Consider the following 20,841-nt stretch of genomic DNA (forward strand, 5'->3'; position numbering starts at 1 on the left):
TTTAGATACTACTCACCTTTAAGAATAATAGAAGACTAGAAATCATCAACCTTGTTTATTCCATCCTTACAGTGGACAACCACAACATTCTCAGTATCTAACTTCAACCACGAGTATGCACTATGACAGAAAGAGATAACCAGTTGAAGTGGTGGACAATTATGATCATCAAATGGAAAGCTAGCCACCTAAAGAGGGAATTTGATATTGCAGATGCAAGCAGCAGTTGGTTTGTAAAACAAATCTAAGTGCTGAAAAAACCTAAAACCCAAGTGAAACAGAAAGTTGACACATGTAGTCTAGGTGTTGGAAATTAATCAAGACATCTGCATGAACACTCTATTTCCTCGGAACATTTATGATCACATTAAAAGAGATAATGTTGTTAAGTAAAGTAATGTTATATGGTCTAGTAATCAATAATTATTCCACGATTTCCCAGGTTGAGAAACCATGTTAACAATATGGGATATGGTATGTAACACCTAAAAAAATAATAAATAAAATTCTAACAACATGCATGGATTGGCTTCTCTAAAATGATACTCACACCTTCAATATAAAGGTGCTTCAAAGGGGATAAGCAAAAGTTTGCCCAACAGTTCCAGGTGCAGCACCACATGCCAGGCGAGTTGTCACACTTAACTTAGAATCTTGCACTAGACAAAATGGATTGGATTTAACTAACCAATCTTTCAAAGACTCATAAACAGCAAAGTTTAGACCTACAATGGAACCTGGAAAATAGGAAAAACAATTAAAAATAAGAAAGCATTAATTCTAATAACAGCACTACAGCCACTACAGCAGGAGAGGAGGGGGTGGAGAACTTTAGGGAGTTAATTATATCAGTTGTATGAATTGCCCAAGCACAATATTAAGATTTGTCATATTTGGCATTATGATCATGACTGTAATCATCAACTTTGTAAAAAAGTAAAAATGAAAAGATTATTCACAACTCCAATGACTGAAGGAAGCCAACCCTTATATAAAGCATGTGGGCCTTCTTCCCTAAGCACAGTTGTCAAAGCATGGAACATCCCTCTGTACTGGTAAGGGGACTTCTCTGTCTGCAAATATAACAAAAAGCATACTATAAATATTAACAGCAGTAGAGCACAAAGAACACGAATAAAACCAATATTATATCTTCTCTCTATGTGATTTGCAAACCAAGCAATTGGTAAACAGAAAAATGAAGGTAAAGATGTACCTGTACAGTTATCCTGCCTCGAACCATATCCATTAGATATGTTGCGGACATGGCAATTATTCCAGCACATGCTCCAGCTCCAAGATGTAAAACAGGAGTCAGCTGAGATCCTTTACCAAAATCATAAGAAAAACAGTTAAACAAACAGGGTTTTATAACTGAACCCACCCCCAGCCCCTTTCCTTTCTTTGATTGAGAAAAGTGCTACTTCTTATTAATTTTCATCGTTAATTTTTTATAGGTACATCTGTAAAAATATCAGTTAATGAGAAAGCAGTAACTGGAGACCAAAACTTGCAATCCCTCTTGCCCAACACCAAAAAACCAGATGGGAAAAGAAAACAATAAATACGGACATACCATTTCCAGTTTTTTGCTGATACAGCTGCAGTATAGATCTAAGAGAATAGTCAGTAAAACAGGACAGAGACACTTAAAAATATGTCGAATGCAATGAATAAAAAAATGAAACTTGTTAAATGAAACTGCTCCCTATATTCTGCAGTTCAAATCAGACACTACAAGAAACTTGGTGTATTACTAATTACTTACAGTCTTTATTTGGATATACGTGAATAACCCCATCTTGCATTTCAAAGTAGTGCTGCATTAGAAAACAAATTAACATTCATTTAATTACAGAAGATAAAATTGGGATATCTACCTCTTCGATGATAGAAAAGTATAAAATAAATTCATAAAAACTCACATCATACTTTCCTTCAAGTGCATAAAAGAATGGTTGTGGATTAGGCTTTGGAGTACTGGGGTCAGATATAACTTCTTTGTCCCATGGAGCAACTGCTTCTTTAAAAACATATCTTTTTCTCATCTCAAGGCACTCTTGAAGAACTACATAGACTTCCACAAACTGAAATCATTGCAGTTCATATAACAGTCCAGATTCTCTAATTAACCACCTAATTCAACTAAACTAAATTAGTTGAACTAAACAAGCTAAATAGAATGAGCTAAACCAGATTAATCAAACAGAAATATTGGTAAGAGCATGATCAATCAATTATTGGTGGGAGCATGGAAACAATAGAGTGCAGTATTATAGTTAAACATAGCACAATTTCTGGATCTACTAGGTCTCTTCATAGCAATAAGTGCTAAATACAAAAAGAGAAGTTGAAATCAAATGAGAAAACATAATTCATATAGTAGTAGTGGTAAGAGTTGCCTATAGACTATAGGGTTCCTCAAATCTATATTTCCTTATTTAATTGCCATGTTACTACTATAAAATTGTACACATACAAAATGAAAATAATTCATATAGGTAGCAGGTCCCCTATTCTAAATGCTTGTTCTTTATAAACCAACAAATATTTAATTTAACCTTACCATCCTTTACACTAAGTAAAACCAAACAGAATGCTGATATCAATATCATGGTCCAATCTAGAAAAGAAAAAGAAAAAGGAACAAATACATGTTATGTAAGGATAAGAAACACTTAAAAATATAAAATTTAAGGTGTTACCTTATTCATGGCTGTCATTGCCTTACTAGCTCCTTGCATACTAGCAGCAACATTAAGAGGAAAGACAAATTCATTCCAAACAGCAGCAGTAAAATAGGGTGGGTACTGGGGTAGCGGCAGTGGAGGAGGGTGGGTGCACAGTAAAACAGGGATTGTAAAAATTAGCTGATGAAGCTGCCGAATTCATATATAGAAAAAATTTTCTTAGGGCAAGAAAAAAAAAGTAGGCTACAGTTTAGGGATTGTAAAAAAATATAACAGCTAAAATATCAAAATTCAAAAGCTAAGATCACACAAAACAACATTCAAAATTAGGTATCCATTTTCAATTAACCAGGAAGAAACATGCGTGTTGAGCATGCGGACAGAGAGAACGAATCAGGGATTGAGATTCAATGGATCAAGACAGAGAGAAAGCAAACAATTATTGCAAAAACAAAATGAGAAGCGAGAATTTGAAAGCAATTTAGAGGAAAATAAAAATGGAAAGGGAAAGCCCTAAAATAAAAAAAATCGAGAAAATAAAAAAATAGAAGCGTTGGAAGCGGAAAATCGATCACACCTTTGGAATCAGAGGGCTTGGAGGAGAAGAGATCGTCAAGGAGATTCACCTTGCCGTCGCCCATGTTTGGTGTACCTCGAAATTTAATTTGTGGACTTCGAACATATGCACAGAGAGATCCAGAAGAAAGAATGGAAGAAAAACCAGAAAGAGAAGAAGAGTATGAAGACGAAGATGAAGATTAAGAAGATGAAGAAGATTGTGACACGATTAGGGTATGGAAGTGGTTTCGAAGGTGAAGGGAATGGGAGGAGCTCTTCCAGGGGTAGCCAAGGTGAAAGAGCGCGATGAGGAGGGTAGCTAGCTAGGGTGAAAGAGCGTTGTCAATGGGTTGGGGACCGGGTCATGGGCCCGGTCATTAGGGTTTTTTTAAAAACCTTTTTGGCCACGTTTTGTAAGCGTGGCTGTAATGAAACCCTCTCGCCACGCTTTTAAAACGTCCTGTCTCTCTCTATGGCCACGCTTTTGAAGCGTGGCAAAAAAAACCTTTTGGCCACGCTTTTAAAGCGTGCCAAAATAGTACCAGGATATGTCCACATTTTAAAAGCGTGGCCATAATGAAACCCTGTCGCCACGCTTTTAAAACGTCCCGCTTTCTCTCTATGGCCACACTTTTGAAGCGTGGCAGAAAAAATGTGGCCGTTTCTCTAATAAATGGCCACCCTTTAAAAAGCGTGGCCGTTGAACCTTTTCGCCATGTTTTTGAAGCGTGGCAAGAAAAAATGTGGCCAAATCTCTATTCAATCGCCACCCTCACAAAAGCATGGCCATTGACCACTTTTGGCGACGCTTTTGAAGCGTGGCAAAAAAAACGTGGCCATAGGCCATTTTTCTTGTAGTGGGGGGACATTGGTTGAGGTAAGAGCATGTTGTTATTTTTGTTAAAAATATTGGGAAGTGGATACATACTCATGTGTTGACTAAACATGTAGACTATATGCGTTGATAAGAAAAAACAAAAGAAGAAAAAAAACAAAAAGAAAAGAAAAAGAATGAATAATGAAAAAGAAAAAAAATATAGAACGAAAAGAAAAAAAAGAAGGAAAAGAAAGAAAGGAAAAGGGGACAAAATGCCCCAAAGTAAGACTCAATAACAATCAATGCATATGTGTAGTGATCAAAAGCGAATGCATGAGTATGTGAAAAAGTGAGGAATAGGTTGTTAGGTTAGTACATAATTGTATAAGATGTTATATAGGTTAGGTGGGAAACGTAGGTTGATCAAAGGATTCAAATTTTAGTCCACTTAGGCAAATATATAACCCTACCTTGACCCTAACCCCATTACAATCTAAGGAAAGACCTCATGATATATGTAAGCATGCATAGAATAATTTTTGATTGTTAGAGGAAGAACAAATTTTTGAAAAGCGAGAAGTAGAGGAGAATTGAGTGATTAACCATATACACCGAGCAAATAGAGTGAAAACACTTCCGGTGAGGGTTCTTTATGCAAGTTGTGTGCATTTCACTTTGATGATTAGAATTGGTAGAGTTCATGCATCTTATCATTTTGCCCTATGTACTTATGTATTTTCTTGGAAGATTGATTTGCTTTTGACCAAGTAGATTGTAGCATTCATCTTAGTTGCATTTATGTAGGTAGATTGCATCTCATGAATCTCATTCTCTTGTTATCCTTTGGTATTTTGCTTTCCTTTAGCATGAAGACATGCTATAGTCTAAGTGTGGGGAGGTTGATAAACCCTGTTTTTAGGGTTTATCTTGTATGAATTTTGAGGGTTTTATCAATGGTCTTTCACAGTTATTCCTATAAAAATGCATGATTTTGTGTTCCTTTCCCAATTTTGCCTTATGAATGAAAATATGCCTCTTTTGCATTAAATTAGATATATTTTAATCCTCCTCTCTTACCATTCGATATCATGATCCGTGTGTTAAGTGATTTCAGAAGTTATAGGGCAAGGATGGTGTAGACGAGAGGAAGGAAGCATGCATGAAGGGAAGGAGCATGGAAAACGGAGCTTTGGAGTTTTAGCACCGACACATACGCGAACCTCGCGCATACGCGTGGATGCGCGCCATCAAGATCAGCGCGAAGGAGCCAAAGCTAGGAGCCGGCTCATTTATATGGCTGAGCCAGAACCTCATGGACGCGGACGCACGCTTGACGCATGCGCGTGGATCGCAAAGCCCTCAGGGACGCGTACTCGTGCTGTGTGCGTACGCATTGATGCCGCACGTGACTTTTAAAGAGAAAATGTGACCAGTGATTTCCCGGAGTTACAAACCCTATTTGGGGCAGAGTTCTGGTGGGAAAGGCATAAGAAGACCAAGGATTGAAGGGATTGGGATCCATTCACTCATTCTTACACAAATTCTAGATATTTTCATTAGTTAGTTGCATTTTGTAGAAAGAGAAACTTTAACTTCTCTCTAGGATTTTGCTCTCTCCATTGCAATTCTCCTTTGATTTCTTTGGTGAGATCAATTGCTAATTCACTTTTACTTTGATTCAAATTGTAGATCTACTCTTCTCCTATTCTCAATTAGTGCTCTTTTGATTCATTCACTTTGGATCTTAGATTTGTGACTTTGCTACTTTGATTTTGATTAATGAATTGAGGATTTTTTTTTAATTGCTTGATTGTTGATGATTGCTTGAAGTAGATAGCCTGAATTCAATTCCTTTTTCTCAATTTCATAATGTCTCTTATGATTTCTCTCCAATTGTTTTAGCAAATAAAAACCGTAGCTATGGAGTCGATTTCTCTTACTTAGCTTAGGTGTTGAGTTGTTGGAGACACTTGAATAGGTAACATCAATTGTTGAACATCAATTGAGAATTGCTAATTGACTTGTAGGGCACTAAAGCTAGACTTCTCTAGGGTTAGAATAGGACTTGTGACTCAAGTTAATTACTTTCACTTGACTTTCCTCCATGATTAGAGGTTAACTAAGTGAAGCAATGATTAATTGTCATCACAGTTGATGGAAGCTATAATGATGGAACTTCCAATACTCACCCTTAGCCAAGGCTTTTATCTTGATTGATTGTTGTTCATATTTTGTTATCTTGAATTCTTACACCAAACTCTCAAAACCACAAAAGACTTCCTAACCAATGATGTGCATTTTAAGGCAATTCCTAGGGTGGATGACTCGGGACTAATACTCTCGGTTATAGATTTTAGAATTGTTTGATGTAAAATTTACGTGTCGGTTAGACTATACTCACAATTGAATTTATTGCTAATTTCTACATCGGCATAAAAATCTCATCATTAAGGCCACGCGTACGCGTCCCTTGCGTTTAGCGATCTATGCGTATGCGTAATGCACGCGTACGTGTCCATGGAGTTCTTGTGCAGCCACGCGAATGCGCCAGCTTTTGCCCGCCAATCTCAGCAACACGCATCCACGCGTGTGCGTAGACCACGCGTGGGCGTCAATGTCAATGCTCCAAAGCTCCAATTTTCGTGCTTCTTCCACTTATGCATGCTTCCTTCCTCTCTTCTAGGCCATTCTTGCCCTATAATCTCTGAATTCACTTAACAAATAAATCACGGCATCGAATGGTGACATAAGAGAATTAAAATGTGGCATAATTGAGGCCAAAGAAGCATGTTTTCAACCATGAAGCAAAATTAGAAAGGAGACACAAAACCATGCATTTTGTATGAATAAGTGCAAAAGAATATTGATAAACCCCTTAAATTCCATAAAAGATAAACCCTAAAACTGGGGTTTATCAACCTTCCCACACTTAAACTAAGCATGTCCTCATGCTAAAAGAAATCAAAAGACCAAAGAGTCACAAGAGAATAGGGTCTTATGAGATGCAATCTACCTACATCAATGCAACTAATGTGGATGCTACTATCTACTTGGTTAAGAGTAAATCAATCTTCCAAGAACATATATGAGCACAAAGGGTGAAATGATAAAACAACACATGAACTCTACCAATTCTAGCATCAAAGTGAAGTGCGCATAACTTGCGTGAAGAAAGCTCATTATTCATACCTATTTCGAGGGTTACTTGAAACTGAAGGTCGATCTCGGATGAGATCTTCTGTGCTGGTTGGTACTGCTATGTCCGACCTGTTTAGAGCTGGTGGCCGGAGCTGTCATGTTCGACTTGTTGGATCTTGTGGCCGGAGCTATCGTGTCCGACTTGTTGGATCTGGTGGAGCTATTGATCCTTGATCACCAGAAGGTGGTGGTACCTGAAAGAGACTCCGATGCTTAAGTTAGCACATGCTTTAGGCAGGTTTTTAGTAGAATCAGAATATGAGTTATACCTGGGTGCTCCAGTGTATTTATAATAGTGTGGAGTGACCTTTCTAGACATAAGATAGTTATCTTATCTTATCTTTGAGTGAAGTCATCTTATCTTTAAGGGGAACCACCTTTATCTTTCTGGGCTTTGGCTGCCTTTAGATTGTGTTGTGTTCCTTCGTTTGGGCCTACTTTGAGCTCCTTTGGCGATTTGGCCGAACTCTTTGTATTCTGCCATTTTGATTTGTGCTTTTGCCTTTTAAGTAGTGTATTTTTTTTCAAGACTTCATACCTTTTAGCAAAGCATTCCTGGCCTTCCTCTGACCGTTTGTGAGATGTCTTTGTCCCCTTTGTGGATCTTTGTAGAGTGTTGGTATGTTGTTGTCCGACCTCTTTTTGATCACTTCTTGTTTTGTCTATCTTCTTTGGTTGGGCGAGATGATCCTTGGAGCTATCTTGTCCGACAACTTTATAGTGTTCTCGTAGAACCCTTTTTAGTCTGTCTGAACAATTTTGATAGCCTTGTCGTGGAGTTGTGGCTTTTTTGGCGAAGCTGTGTCCCTTTAGCGCACGCTTTTTGTTGGTCCGACTTCGCTTGTCGATCCTTCACAAGTTATTTTTAGTAATCCATTTTTACTCAGACCTCGTCAGGCCTCTTTCTATGGATTACTTTTTATAACTTTGTTACTTTGGTCTGCTTGGTCCGAACTTAGAATCTTAGCGTGACACTTCATGTAGAATTGATCCAATCATCCAAAAGGGATTGAAAACAATTTGTTGCAAGGCAACACCAAACTTAGAATGTGATCATATGCCATTTTATTGAAATTTAAACAAAGCAAGGAGAAGAAATGTACCTACTGTCTACCTGTTCTTTACTTTCTTCCTCCTCTTCCAATTTGTTAAGAGAAATGACTTCAAAGGAGGAGAAGTTTCAGCTACTGTCCCTTGCATTGGTCTTTCCTCAGCAAGCTTCCTTTTGCAAATGGCTTGATTGATCTTGCTTGCTGGATCAGGGACAGGATTGGTGCTCTTGTTAGTTGCCTTCACTTCTTTGAATCCAAGTCTTGGTTGCTGTGTGATTATTGGAGTTTTGTATTCATCCAGAGCCTTTTGAATCGGTGGTTCCATGAACTCTTCCTCACTTGAGTGTAAATTTTCTGGAATGACTTCCTCACTTTCTTGCTTCTCCACTTCTTCCTTTGCACTCAATATTTGCTTTAATAGCTCTTTCATGGAGGAGGTTTGTTGATCTTCCCAAGCTTTCTTCATCTCCTCTTCATACCTTTCAATCATGGATTCAAGTGTTGAGGCGTTGTGGTCCAGGGGGGTTTGAGGAGGTTGTGAGTGTTCAGGTTCTTTTGTCACCTCAAGTGCAGTTTCATTTTTAGCTATTTCCACCACCTCTTTCTTTTTCACTAAGAATTCACTTGACTCAGTAGCCTCTTCCTCTTGTTTTTCCTTCTTCTTCATTGCACTCAACAATTTGCCTAACTGTACTCCCATATTTTTGATGGAGTTCTCTTGTTCTTTCTGGTATTTCTCTTTCTCCTCCGCAAGTCTTTTGAGCATGGACTCAAGATTTGAGAGTCTTTGGTTCATGGAAGTTTGTGTGGGTGGTGAGTTTTGGCAAGGATTTTGTGTGGAGACAAAGTCCAGTGATGAAGAATTTTCAGATGAAAAACTAGAAGGTGAGGTTGGAAAATTTTGTATAAGTGAATTGATAGTACGTTCGAGTGAAGATGGCTCTTGATAAGTGGAGTATGGGCTCTCAAATTTTTTCTGGTTTTGCTCCCCCCAACCATCATTAGAATAGCAACTTGCATCATTTTGTGGTGGAGGAAGATATCCCATATGATTTTCTTGCTCATCTTGTGTCTCTGAAGCAAATCTCCATGAATTGGAGTGCTCAGAATTAGTATTCTCTTGGTGATATTCCCAGCCACCATTAGAGATTGGTGATGGTGGGTCATATCCCATGAAATTAATTTGATCATAAGATGAGTTGAACTCCATTTGAATTTTGGAAAACACAACACCAAGGAAAATTGAAATTCATATCTCAGAGATGAATTTCTTAGTGAGGCAATAACTCAAACACCTTGGTTTCAGCTTAGAACAGAGAATAAAAGTAAAGAGAATGCTTGATCTAGACTTCTCACCCACTTAATCATTGTTGATCTAAATCAATCCCCGGCAACGGCGCCAAAAACTTGATGGGAAATTTTGTGGAAAAACGAATTTCCAAAACACCCAAAACTAACCGGCAAGTATACCGGGTCGCATCAAGTAGTAAAACTCACGTGAGTGAGGTCGATCCCACGAGGATTGATGGATCAAGCAACTTTAGTGGGTGATTAGTTTAGTCAAGCTAACATTGAGTGATTTGAGTGACAATTGAAGCCAACAGAATGTAAACTTGTAGGAATTATAAAGTGCAGAAAGTAAAATTGCAAGTAACTTAAAGAGCAAGAAAGTAAAATAGCTGAAACTTAAATTGCAAGAAATATAAATTGCATGAAAGTAAAGGGGACTGGGTGCAGAGAAATTAAATGAAAGCAGTAAATCAAAGCTTAGAAAAATTGCAAGGAAATTAAAATTGCATGAAAAGTAAATTCAGATCACAGTGGCTCAAATGTAAAATGCAGAGGAACACACGTGCAGGAAAGTAAATTGGGAGCAATATGAGCAGAAAGTAAAAATTTCAGACAAGGAAATTGTAGCATAAAAGTAAATCAGCAAGAAAACTCAAATCAATTGTGAAATCTAGAAAGACAAGTGAAGATCTCAGGGGCTCAATGAGACTAGAAAACAAGTCTAGATCTCAAGTCCTTCCTTGATCCAATAAAGAACAATTTGCAAAAGAAATGAAGATGAAAGTAGTAAACAGAGTGTTGATTTAAATCCTTAATTCACTGAAATTTTATAGAAGAAGAACAAGAGAAATCTCAAAGTGAGAATGAAACAGAATTCCTTCAATTCTCAACTCAAAATTCAAAACAAAGAGAAAAACTAAAGAGAGAGAGTTCTCTATTCCTAATGCTCCCTCGTGGAGCCAGCCTCTCTGATGGAGCTCACTTTCTAAAATGAAAATGATGCCTTTTAATAGGCTTTACAAACATGACAAATGAAAATGAAATTGAAAAGCAAATTACAAAGAAAATGAAATTCCTAATCAAATTGTTTCTTGTGCCTTTGAGTGATGTCAATTGGGCTTTTGGCCTTGATGGAGTGGAATTGGGTTGAAGATGGATTTGGATGGCCTTGGTCTTGAGGAGAAATCTGCGTGTAAATTGGATTGTTGATCAATTCACGTTTGAGTCAACGTTTGAGGCAAACGTTTACTCAAACGTCTTCGTGAAAGCATTATGCAGAATGGCCATTTTGCTGTCACTCACGTCTGGGTTCACGTTTGAGGTCAAACATGAGCTCAAACGTGATCTCCTCCAAGGCATTCTTTGGCCAACGTTTGACCTCACGTTTGAGGCAAACGTTGGCGCAAACGTGGGCTCCCCTCCAGGGCATCCATCTAGCAACATTTGGTCCTTAAAGATGCCTTTCACTCATGCCTCAATTTCGTGCCAAATATGGATTGCCATATATCGTTGGAAAGCTCTAAATGTCAGCTTTCTAACCCAACTGGAATCATCTTAATTGGACATCTACAACTCAAGTTATGCTCCTTTGAAGGGGACAAGGTCGCTAGTGTTGCTGTCACTCACGTTTGACCCCACGTTTGAGGTCAAACGTGAACGCAAACGTTGGGAACATTGCCAGTTTTGGAGGCTCGAACGTGCTGTCCACCCCATACTATTATATATTGTTGGAAAGCCCTGAATGTCTACTTTCCAATGCCGTTAGAAGCGCATCAATTGGAGCTCCACAGCTCGAGTTATACTCCGTTGAAGGTGCAGAGGTCAGTTGGCCTCACTGCAGGTTGACACCATGTTCGTTTATGCATATTTCGGGGCAGTTTTCTCCCTCAATTTAAATGTCCACCATGCAGTGCCATATATTCTTGGAAAGCTCTTGATTCCTACTTTCCATTTCTTTTTGAATCACCTCATTTGAAGCTCTGTAGCTCAAATTATTCTTGTTGGAAGTATACCCCTTCAGGCTGTGGGGAGCAACATTTCCCAAGGTATTCCTTAGCCAACGTTTGACCTCACGTTTGAGGCAAACGTTGGCGCAAACATTGAGCTCCTGGGTGGCTGTGCTGATGAAGCTTCCTTGATTTGGTCATGGGCCACGCTTTTAAAAGCGTGGCCTAAGGCTCCAAAGTGTGCTCCAACTTCAAACTGTGCCCAAAATTCCTCTTTTCTTCTTTTTAGCTTATTTTGTGCTCTTTTTGCTTCTTTTTCTTCTTATTTCCTACAAAGTTTATCAAATCAAAAGATCAAAGAAATATACCATTTAAGCACCAAAGAATGTAATATTTAAGCACTAATCATAAATTTCTTGTATGAAAAAGCATAGAAAAACATGACATGGTGACATGTCATCAGGCGTAGGCAAACTTTTCTATCTTTTGATAGTTTAGTTCGGCCCCTTGTAGAGCCTTGCTGATGAGGTAGACGGGTTGTTGCCCACTTTCGTCTTCTCTGACTAGTGCTGAGGTTATTGCTCGACTTCCCACTGTGAGGTATAGTGTGAGTTTTTCACTTTCCCGTGGTTGGATAAGAATGGGTGGTTCCCCAAGAATTTTTTGAAATCTTGGAAGGCTTGTTCACACTCCGTTGTCCCTTCAAACCTCTCTCCCTTTATTAATATACCTCTTTGAGGTGTCTTTTGCGAGATGATTTAGAGATCCCTCCTTCTGCGAATCTTCCATTTATCATATGAACATGTATTTCCAGGGTGTGAGGTAGACGTTCAACTCGTCCAACTTCTTCATCCCTTCTTCTCTTTCTCGGTTCATCCGCTTTATTGGCTAAAAACCGATCTAGTCGCCCTTCTCTTCCAATTTCTCTATGCCATTCTTTAGGTCGAAGCACATGTTAGCAGGATGTCCGTAAATTCGGTGGTACTCAAAGTACTGTGTCTGACTTCCTCCTCCATTTTTTCTTTTGATTGGGCGAGGTGGTGGGATCTTCTCAGTGTTGCATATTTTTCGGTAAACAGCCACAAGAGACACCCGAATAGGGGTGTAATTGTAGTATTTTCTAGGCTTCTCACTGGGTTGATCTTCTTTTTTCTTGGACTCTTTATCCTTGTCCCGTGGTGGGTTAGGAGAATTCGATTTTTGAGCTCTCTCCTAGTCGAGAGTTCTCCTCCATGTTGATGTATTTCTCTGCTCGTTCCTGTATCTCGTTTAACGATGTGGGATGCTTTTTTGATATGGAGTGGCTAAAAGGTCCTTCTCGCATGACATTGATGAGACCCATGATGGCTACTTCTGTTGGCAGACTCTGTATGTCCAGACACACTTTGTTGAATTTTTCCATGTAGTTGCGAAGACTCTCCCAATCTCCTTGCTTGATCCCTAATAGGCTTGGGGCGTGTTTGGCTTTGTCCTTCTGGATGGAGAATCTGGCAAGAAATTTTTTGGCTAAGTCATCAAAACTCGTGATGGATCTAGGAGGCAAACTGTCGAACCACTTAATTGCTGTCTTTATTAGGGTAGTTGGGAAGGCTTTGCATTGAATAGCGTCCGACGCATCGGTGAGATACATTCTGCTTCTGAAGTTGCTGAGATGATGGCTTGGATCAGAGGTACCATCATATGGGGGTCATGTCAGGAGCTTTAAAATCCTTTGGAACTTTAGTTTTCATGATCTCTTTGGTGAAGGGGTCTTGATCCTTGTGGGAGCTGTCATCGTGACCAGACTGAATGGTTTTGGTTTTAAGGTCAGCTTCGAGTTTTAGGAGCTTGTCCTCTAACTCTCGACGTCGCCTAGTTTCTCTTCGGAGGTTTCTTTCAGCCTCGCACTGGTATTTAGCCTCCTGTTTGAGCTGCTTGAGACGATTCTGCTGTTCTCGGAGGGCTTCTAAGATTTCCATATTTGGAGAATGCTTGTCTCCGTTTGGTTGACTGTCATCCTTTGGTGTGACGTTCACGTTCTTATGTGGTGTTCTGTTTTCCAAATCAGAGTTGTGGTCATTGTCAAGGTTGTCCACCATGATGATGGAATGACTTCCAGGTTCCCCGGCAACGGTGCCAATGTTCCGAGGGTTACCAGAAACTGAAGGTTAATCTCGGACAAGATCTTCTGTGCTGGTCGGTACTACTGTGTCCAACGTGTTTAGAGCTGGTGGCCGGAGCTGTCGTGTCCGACTTGTTGGATCTGGTGGCCGGAGCTGTCATGTTCGACTTGTTGGATCTAGTGGAGCTACTGATCCTTGATCACCGGAGGGTGGTGGTACCTGCAAGAGACTCCGATGCTTAAGTTAGCACGTGCTTTAGGCAGGTTTTTAGTAGAATCAGAATATGAGTTATACCTGGGTGATCCGGTATATTTATAATAGTGTGGAGTGATCTTTCTGGAGATAAGATAGTTATCTTATCTTATCTTTGAGTGAAGTCATCTTATCTTTAAGGGGAACCACGTTTATCTTTCTGGGCTTTGGCTGCCTTTAGATTGGGCTGTATTCCTTCGTTTGGGCCTGCTTTGAGCTCCTCTGGCGATTTGGCCAAACTCTTTGTGAAGAGGTCGGCAATGGGCCAACCTTCAAAGAGGTCGGTCATGGGCCAACCTTCTAAGAGGTAGGTAATGGGCCAACCCTCTAAGAGGTCGGCCAACCCTGTCCTTTATTGCTCGAACCGATGTATGAACAATACCCGGGGTTGAGCTATGCAACTCGGGCTGATTGAAGACAAAGCGACTGACCTCCTCAGGACAGGTCCCCCCGACCTCTTCTTTAAAGAGTTCGGCTAAATCGACATAAAAGGCCCAAGCAGGCCCAAACAAAGGAACACAGCCCAATCTAAAGGCAGCCAAAGCTAGAAAGATAAAGGAAGTTCCCTTTAAAGATAAGATGACTTCACTCAAAGATAAGATAAGATAACTAACTTATCTCGAAGAAAGGTCACTCCCTTCTATTATAAATACACTAGAGCACCCAGGTATAACTCATACTCTGATTCTACAAAAAACCTGCCTAAAGCACGTGCTAACTTAAGCATCGGAGTCTCTTACAGGTACCACCACCCTCCGGTGACGAAGGATTAGTAGCACCACCAAGTCTAACAAGTCGGACATGACAGTTTCGGCCACCACCACAGATCTTGTCCGAGATCGACCTACAGTTTCAGGTAACCCACGGAACATTGGCGCCTTTGCCGGGGAACCTGGAAGTCATTCCATCATCATGGCGGACAACCTTGACAACGACCATAATTCTGATTTAGAAAACAGAACGACGCATAAGAACGCGGACATCACACCAAAAGACACACCTCGACCAAACGGAGACAAGCATTCTCCAAATATAGATATTTTAGACTCCCTCCGAGAACAGCAGGATCGTCTGATGCAACCCGAACAGGAAGCCGAACGCCAGCGCGAAGCTGAAAGAAACCTTCGGAGGGAGACTATGCGACACCGAGAGCTAGAGGACAAGCTCCTAAAGCTCGAGGTTGATCTCAAAGCTAAAACCATTCAGTACAGTCACGATGACAACTCCCACAAGGACCAAGATCCCTTCACCAAAGAGATCATGAAAACTAAAGCTCCAAAGGATTTTAAAGCTCCCGACATGACCCCATACGACGGTACTTCTTATCCAAGCCATCACCTCATCAATTTCAGAAGTAGAATGTATCTCACTGACGCCTCGGATTCCATTTGATGCAAAGCCTTCCAAACTACCATAACGAAGACAGCAATAAAGTGGTTCGACAAGTTTTGACGGCTTAGCCGAAAAATTCCTTGCCAGATTCTCCATCCAGAAGGACAAAGCCAAACATGCGTCGAGCCATACAAAGTCTGCCAATAGAAGCAGCCATGATGGGTCTTATCAATGGCCTATGAGGTACAAGAATGGACAGAAAAGTATATTAACATGGAGAAGAATTCTCGATTAGCAGAGACCTCAAAACCTGGATTCTCTTACCCCTCTCGGGACAAGGATAAAGAGTCCAAGAAAAAAGAAGATCAACCCGGTGAGAAGCCTAGAAAATACCACAAGTACACATATCTTTGGGTGTATCTTGTGGATGTTTACCGAGAAATATGCAACATTGAGAAGATCCCACCACCTCGCCCAATCAAAAACAAAAGAGGGGGAAGTCGGACAGAATACTGCGAGTACCACCGAATCTACGGACATCCTACTAACGAGTGTTTCGACCTAAAGAATGTCATAGAGAAATTGGCAAGAGAAGGGCGATTATATCGGTACTTAGCCAATAAAGCAGATGAACCAATAAAAAGAAGAATGGACGAAGAGGTCGGACGAGCTGAACGACCACCTCACACCCCGGAGAGACATGTTCATATGATAAATGGAGGATTCGCAGGAGGAGGGATCTGTAAATCATCTCGCAAAAGACACCTTACAGAAGTATATCACGTCGGGGAAGGAGAGAGATCATCCGACCTCCCCACTATTACCTTTACCCAAGAAGACGCAACAGGAATCATCCTGGGACATGATGATCCCATGGTCATTACTATCATATTGGCCAACGCTAATCTCCACCGAATACTGGTATACCAAGGAAGCTCCGCGGATATCTTGTTTAAACCCGCCTTCGACAAACTCGGCCTACAAGATAAAGAGCTCAGAGCATATCTGAACAGCTTGTTCGGACTGGGAGACACTCTAATCCAACCACTTGGATATATCTTACTACGCACGACCTTCGAAAAGGGAACCTGGTCAAGGACACTCAACATAGACTACATCGTAGTCGACGCGAGCTCAGCTTACAATGCCCTAATAGGTCGGACAACACTGAATCAGCTCACCGCAGTGGTCTCCACCCCACACCTGTGCATGAAGTTCCCAACTCCAGAAGGGATCGCCACCATAAAAGGAGACCAAAAGATTACACGACGTTGTTACAATGAATGTCTGAATCTTAAACGCAACCCCAAAGGAGAGGAAATCAACACTATCGACCTCGGGGGAGTTCGAGCTCATGAGGAACTTCGACCACAACCTGAAGGTGAGATCGAAGAAGTCCAGATTGGAGATGCCCTAGATAAAACAACAAATATCGGGGCAACCTTAAAAGGAGACTTAAAGGAACCCCTGATACAGTTCCTAAAGGATAATGCTGACCTATTCACATGGAAGGCCGCAGATATGCCAGGCACAGATCCCAAACTAATGTACCACAAACTAGCGATATACCCAGGAGCTCGGACAGTGCAGCAGAAGCGTAGGAAGCTCAGACCGGAAAGGTCCCAAGCTGTGGAAGAGCAGGTACAAGCCTTATTGGAGGCAGGATTCATAAGAGAGGTTAAGCACCCGCTATGGCTAGCCAATATTGTCTTGGTAAAAATGTCAAATGGAAAGTGGCGGATGTGCACTGACTACACCAATCTCAATAAAGCGTGCCCAAAAGATCCATATCCACTCCCAAGTATAGACACTTTAGTAGATGCCTCTTCCGGATACAAGTACCTCTCCTTCATGGATGCTTGTTCAGGATACAATCAAATCCCGATGTATCCACTCAACCAAGAAAAGACCTTGTTCCTAACCCCAAAAGCAAATTACTACTATATCGTCATGCCATTCGGGCTCAAAAACACAGGAGCTACCTACCAAAGATTGATAAACAAAGTCTTTGCAGACCATATTGGGAAACTAATAGAGGTTTATGTAGGCGACATGCTAGTAAAAACACAAAGTGAGGAATCATTACTGTCCGACCTCACCAAAGTGTTCGACACCATAAGAAAGCATGGTATGCGACTTAATCTCGTGAAGTGCACCTTTACGATAGAAGCTGGCAAATTCTTGGGCTTCATGCTCACACAAAGAAGAATTGAGGCAAACCCAGATAAATGCCAGGCTATACTTGACATGAAAAGTCTGACCTGCGTCAAAGAGGTACAACAGCTCAACGAAAGACTGGCAGCCCTATCCAAGTTTCTAGCCGGGTCAGCCATAAGATCTCTCCCCTTTTACGCCACATTAAGGAAGGGAAAGAGGTTTGAATGGACGACACAGTGCGAGCAAGCCTTCCAGGATTTCAAAAAATTCTTGGGACAACCACCCATTCTGGTCCCAGGGTTCAGGAAACCATGTCAGAAGCATGATAACTTCCATATCGCTCCTCCAGAAGAGCTCATCAGTGTGACGTCGCCATGGCCGTTCGCAAAGTGGGGGCTCGACCTCCTCGGACCCTTTCCCCAGAGGTTGGGACAAGTCAAATTCCTCATTGTAGGGGTAGACTATTTCACAAAATGGATTAAGGCAGAGCCCCTAGCTAATGCCACCACTCAAAGAAGTCGGAAATTATTGTACAGGAACATTATTACAAGGTTCGTGGTCCCTTACTCCATCACTATAGAAAATGGAACCCAATTCATTGACACAGGTTTCAGAAATTTGGTAGCTGGCTTGAAAATAAAGCATCAATTCACATCCGTAGAACACCCACAAGCCAACAGACAGGCAAAAACTGCCAACAAAGTCATACTAGCCTGGTTAAAATGGAGATTACATGACGCAAAGGGAGCTTGGGCTGAAGAGCTTCCACAAGTCCTATGAGCATATCGGACAACTCCACACTCCACCACAGGAGAATCACCCTTCCGACTTGCTTACGGAATGGAGGCAATAATCCCAGTAGAGATCGAAGAAGGATCCCCCAGAATGATCCTCTACAAAAAAGAGGCCAACTCCCAAATTCAAAGGGAAGCACTCGACCTACTTCCAGAAATCCGAGAAAGAGCTCGGATTAGAGAGGAAGCATTAAAGCGTTGAATGGCTTCAAGGTACAATCAGAAGGTAGTCCAGCGAAGTTTCGCTAACAACGATCTCATCCTAATCTGAAATGACATCAGAGCAGGTCGATCAGGAGAAGGGAAGCTAGCAGCTAACTGGAAAGGACCTTACCGAGTCATAGAGGTACTGGGAAAAGGCTACTACAAGGTATCCAACCTCGAGGGGCGAGAGCTATCAAGGTCATGGCATGCTTGTAATCTAAGAACGTACTATAGTTAGAAAGTAATAAAGATCTTAGGTCAAGGTGCAGTCTTTTTCCTGAAAAGATTTTTTAATGAGGCGCCAGGCCAAGATCTACAAGATTGCCCGACTTAGAAGGGTAAGCACTTATATGTATATATTTTTGTCTATATGTATCTATTTTCTATTTTGAATAAAGTTTTTCAGATTCCCTAAAAAGTTTTCCTACCAAGACGCATTAATCTGAGCACAAGAATTCATCGCCCGATTACAACAAGGTCGGCAAGGTGAAAACGAAATTCATCGCCCTATTACAAAGAAGTCGGCAAGGAAAATCAAATTCATTACCCGATTACAAACAAGTCGGCAAGATGAAAGCGATAAAAACAGATTAATGCAAGAAGTTATAAAAAGTAATCCATAAAAAGCAGACTGACGAGGTCTGACTAAAAATGGACTATTAAAAATAACTTAAGTAGGACCGACAAGAGAAGTCGGACCTATGAAAGGATCACTAAAAAGGGGCAAAGACATCTCGCAAAGGCCAGGAATGCTTTGCTGAATGGTACGAAGTCTTGAAAAAAGACACTAATTAAAGAGCAAACTCACAAGGCCAAAGAAGATAGAAAAACAACCTGAGGCTAAAAAAATGTGCGCTAAAAGGGACATAGCTTTGCCCAAAAAGCCACAACTCCACGACAAGGCTATCCAAATTGTTCAGACTAACTAAAAAGGTTCTACAAGAAAACTAAAAAGTTATCGGACAAGTTAGCCCCAAGGATCACCTCGCCCTGACAGAAGATAGACAAAACAAGAAATGATAAAAAAGAGGTCGGACAGCAGAGTACCAACACTCTATAAAGATCCACAAAGGTTGCAGAGGCATGAACAAACCTATCCATCAAAACAAATACATTAAAAGACTCAAAAGGCCAGCTAAGTGGTAGCCTCAGAGTTCAAAAGTGTTTTGTTTTCCCAAAATGATGTTGCATAGAAGCAACTAAATGTCAAAAAATCCAACCATATAAAAGTTACAAAAAATCAGAGTTTAAAAGCCCACAAGCTGGGCTTTACAAATACACAAGAAATCACAAGGGATCCAAAGTCTCCTCGGTAGCAGCATCCTGAGCCGAAGAGGGAGGAATGGTCTTTAAGGGGTCACATCCACAGTCCCATCCTCCCGTTTCAAAATCTGAACATCAGGATCAGACTTGGGACGGTCGACCTCAGCTGAAGGAGTCGAGGTGCCAGAAGCCTTGGCTGTTTATGCAGGAGGAGGCCCTTCATCTTCGTTATCTGGGGCGGGCACAATCTTGCCACCTTCCATAACAGTGCCCAGACTAAAGAGAGTTAGGTCGAGCTTTGGGGCAAGAACCTGAACTTGGGCCTTTAGGTTCTCATAAGCATCGGTCACGCTACCCACCAGGTGACCCTGGAGCTCGGCATAATCAGCATGGGCAGACTCAAGCCTCTCCCTGGTCTCCAATAACTCGGCATAAGTACGGGTGTAGCTCTCTTTCGACTTCTTGGCCATCTCCTCGGCCAGGTTAGTAGCAGCTTTTACAGCAGTAGCTCGGGATTTCTCCCTCTCCACATCCAGTTCAAACTTGGCCACCTTAGCGTCAATCTCGTCTTTCAAACCCTTAATCCTACTGAATTCAGACTTGGCATCCTTCATAAAGGCTTTCGTCGCATGGACCGGAGAATCTTGGACCGTACGGAACAAAGCCGCACCCATATGGGCCATCCGAATACTGCTGCTGGTGATGAAATCCAAGTGATGAAGGATGGACACATCATCCATTGGAAGTTGGCCATAAGGAGCAATCTGATTATCAACAAACCCCACGGCATCAAAATCAGGGGCATCCAAGTCATAAAGACTAACAATTTTTTGCTTTTTTGGAGGAGGACCAGCAGCAGTAAGAGAGGAGGCGGCACCGGAGGATGGCCGAACTGGGTCAAAGGGGACAGTCCGGACCTGAGGAGTGGGAATGACCTTCCTCGGCCCAGAAGCTTCCGAGGTCGACCTCCTCGGGGGGTTTGGGAAGATCCTTCTCCAGAAACCTTTGCTGCCAGATTCTGCGCAGCTGTCACTTTCTTTGCTCTACGAAAGGCCTTCTTGGACTCTGTGGTCTTCACCATTTCTGAAAAAGAAGCCAACAAAAATCAAGCTACAAATAAAAAAGAGAGAAGATTGGCAAACAAACAAACAAATAAAGAAAAGCTAAAAAGAAGTCGGCAGCTACC

The 20,841-nt window shown here is 41.2% G+C and overlaps 1 protein-coding gene across 1 annotated transcript; it reads right to left on the minus strand.

Annotated features, from left to right (window-relative positions):
* Nucleotides 1–570: 570 nt before the first annotated feature.
* On the minus strand, nucleotides 571–2,035 carry LOC110268582 (mitochondrial adenine nucleotide transporter ADNT1-like). The gene is made up of 5 exons (XM_088492815.1): nucleotides 1,926–2,035; nucleotides 1,765–1,820; nucleotides 1,217–1,326; nucleotides 986–1,073; nucleotides 571–737 (listed from the first exon to the last, which is right to left on the minus strand). Exons 1-5 carry the CDS (start codon nucleotides 2,033–2,035, stop codon nucleotides 571–573), a joined length of 531 nt encoding a protein of 176 aa, XP_088348941.1.
* Between the last annotated feature and the right edge of the window lie 18,806 nt (nucleotides 2,036–20,841).

Source organism: Arachis ipaensis, chromosome B7, assembly GCF_059453495.1.
Source record: "Arachis ipaensis isolate K30076 ecotype BB chromosome B7, ASM5945349v1, whole genome shotgun sequence".
In the NCBI taxonomy this organism is placed as follows: Eukaryota; Viridiplantae; Streptophyta; class Magnoliopsida; order Fabales; family Fabaceae; genus Arachis; species Arachis ipaensis.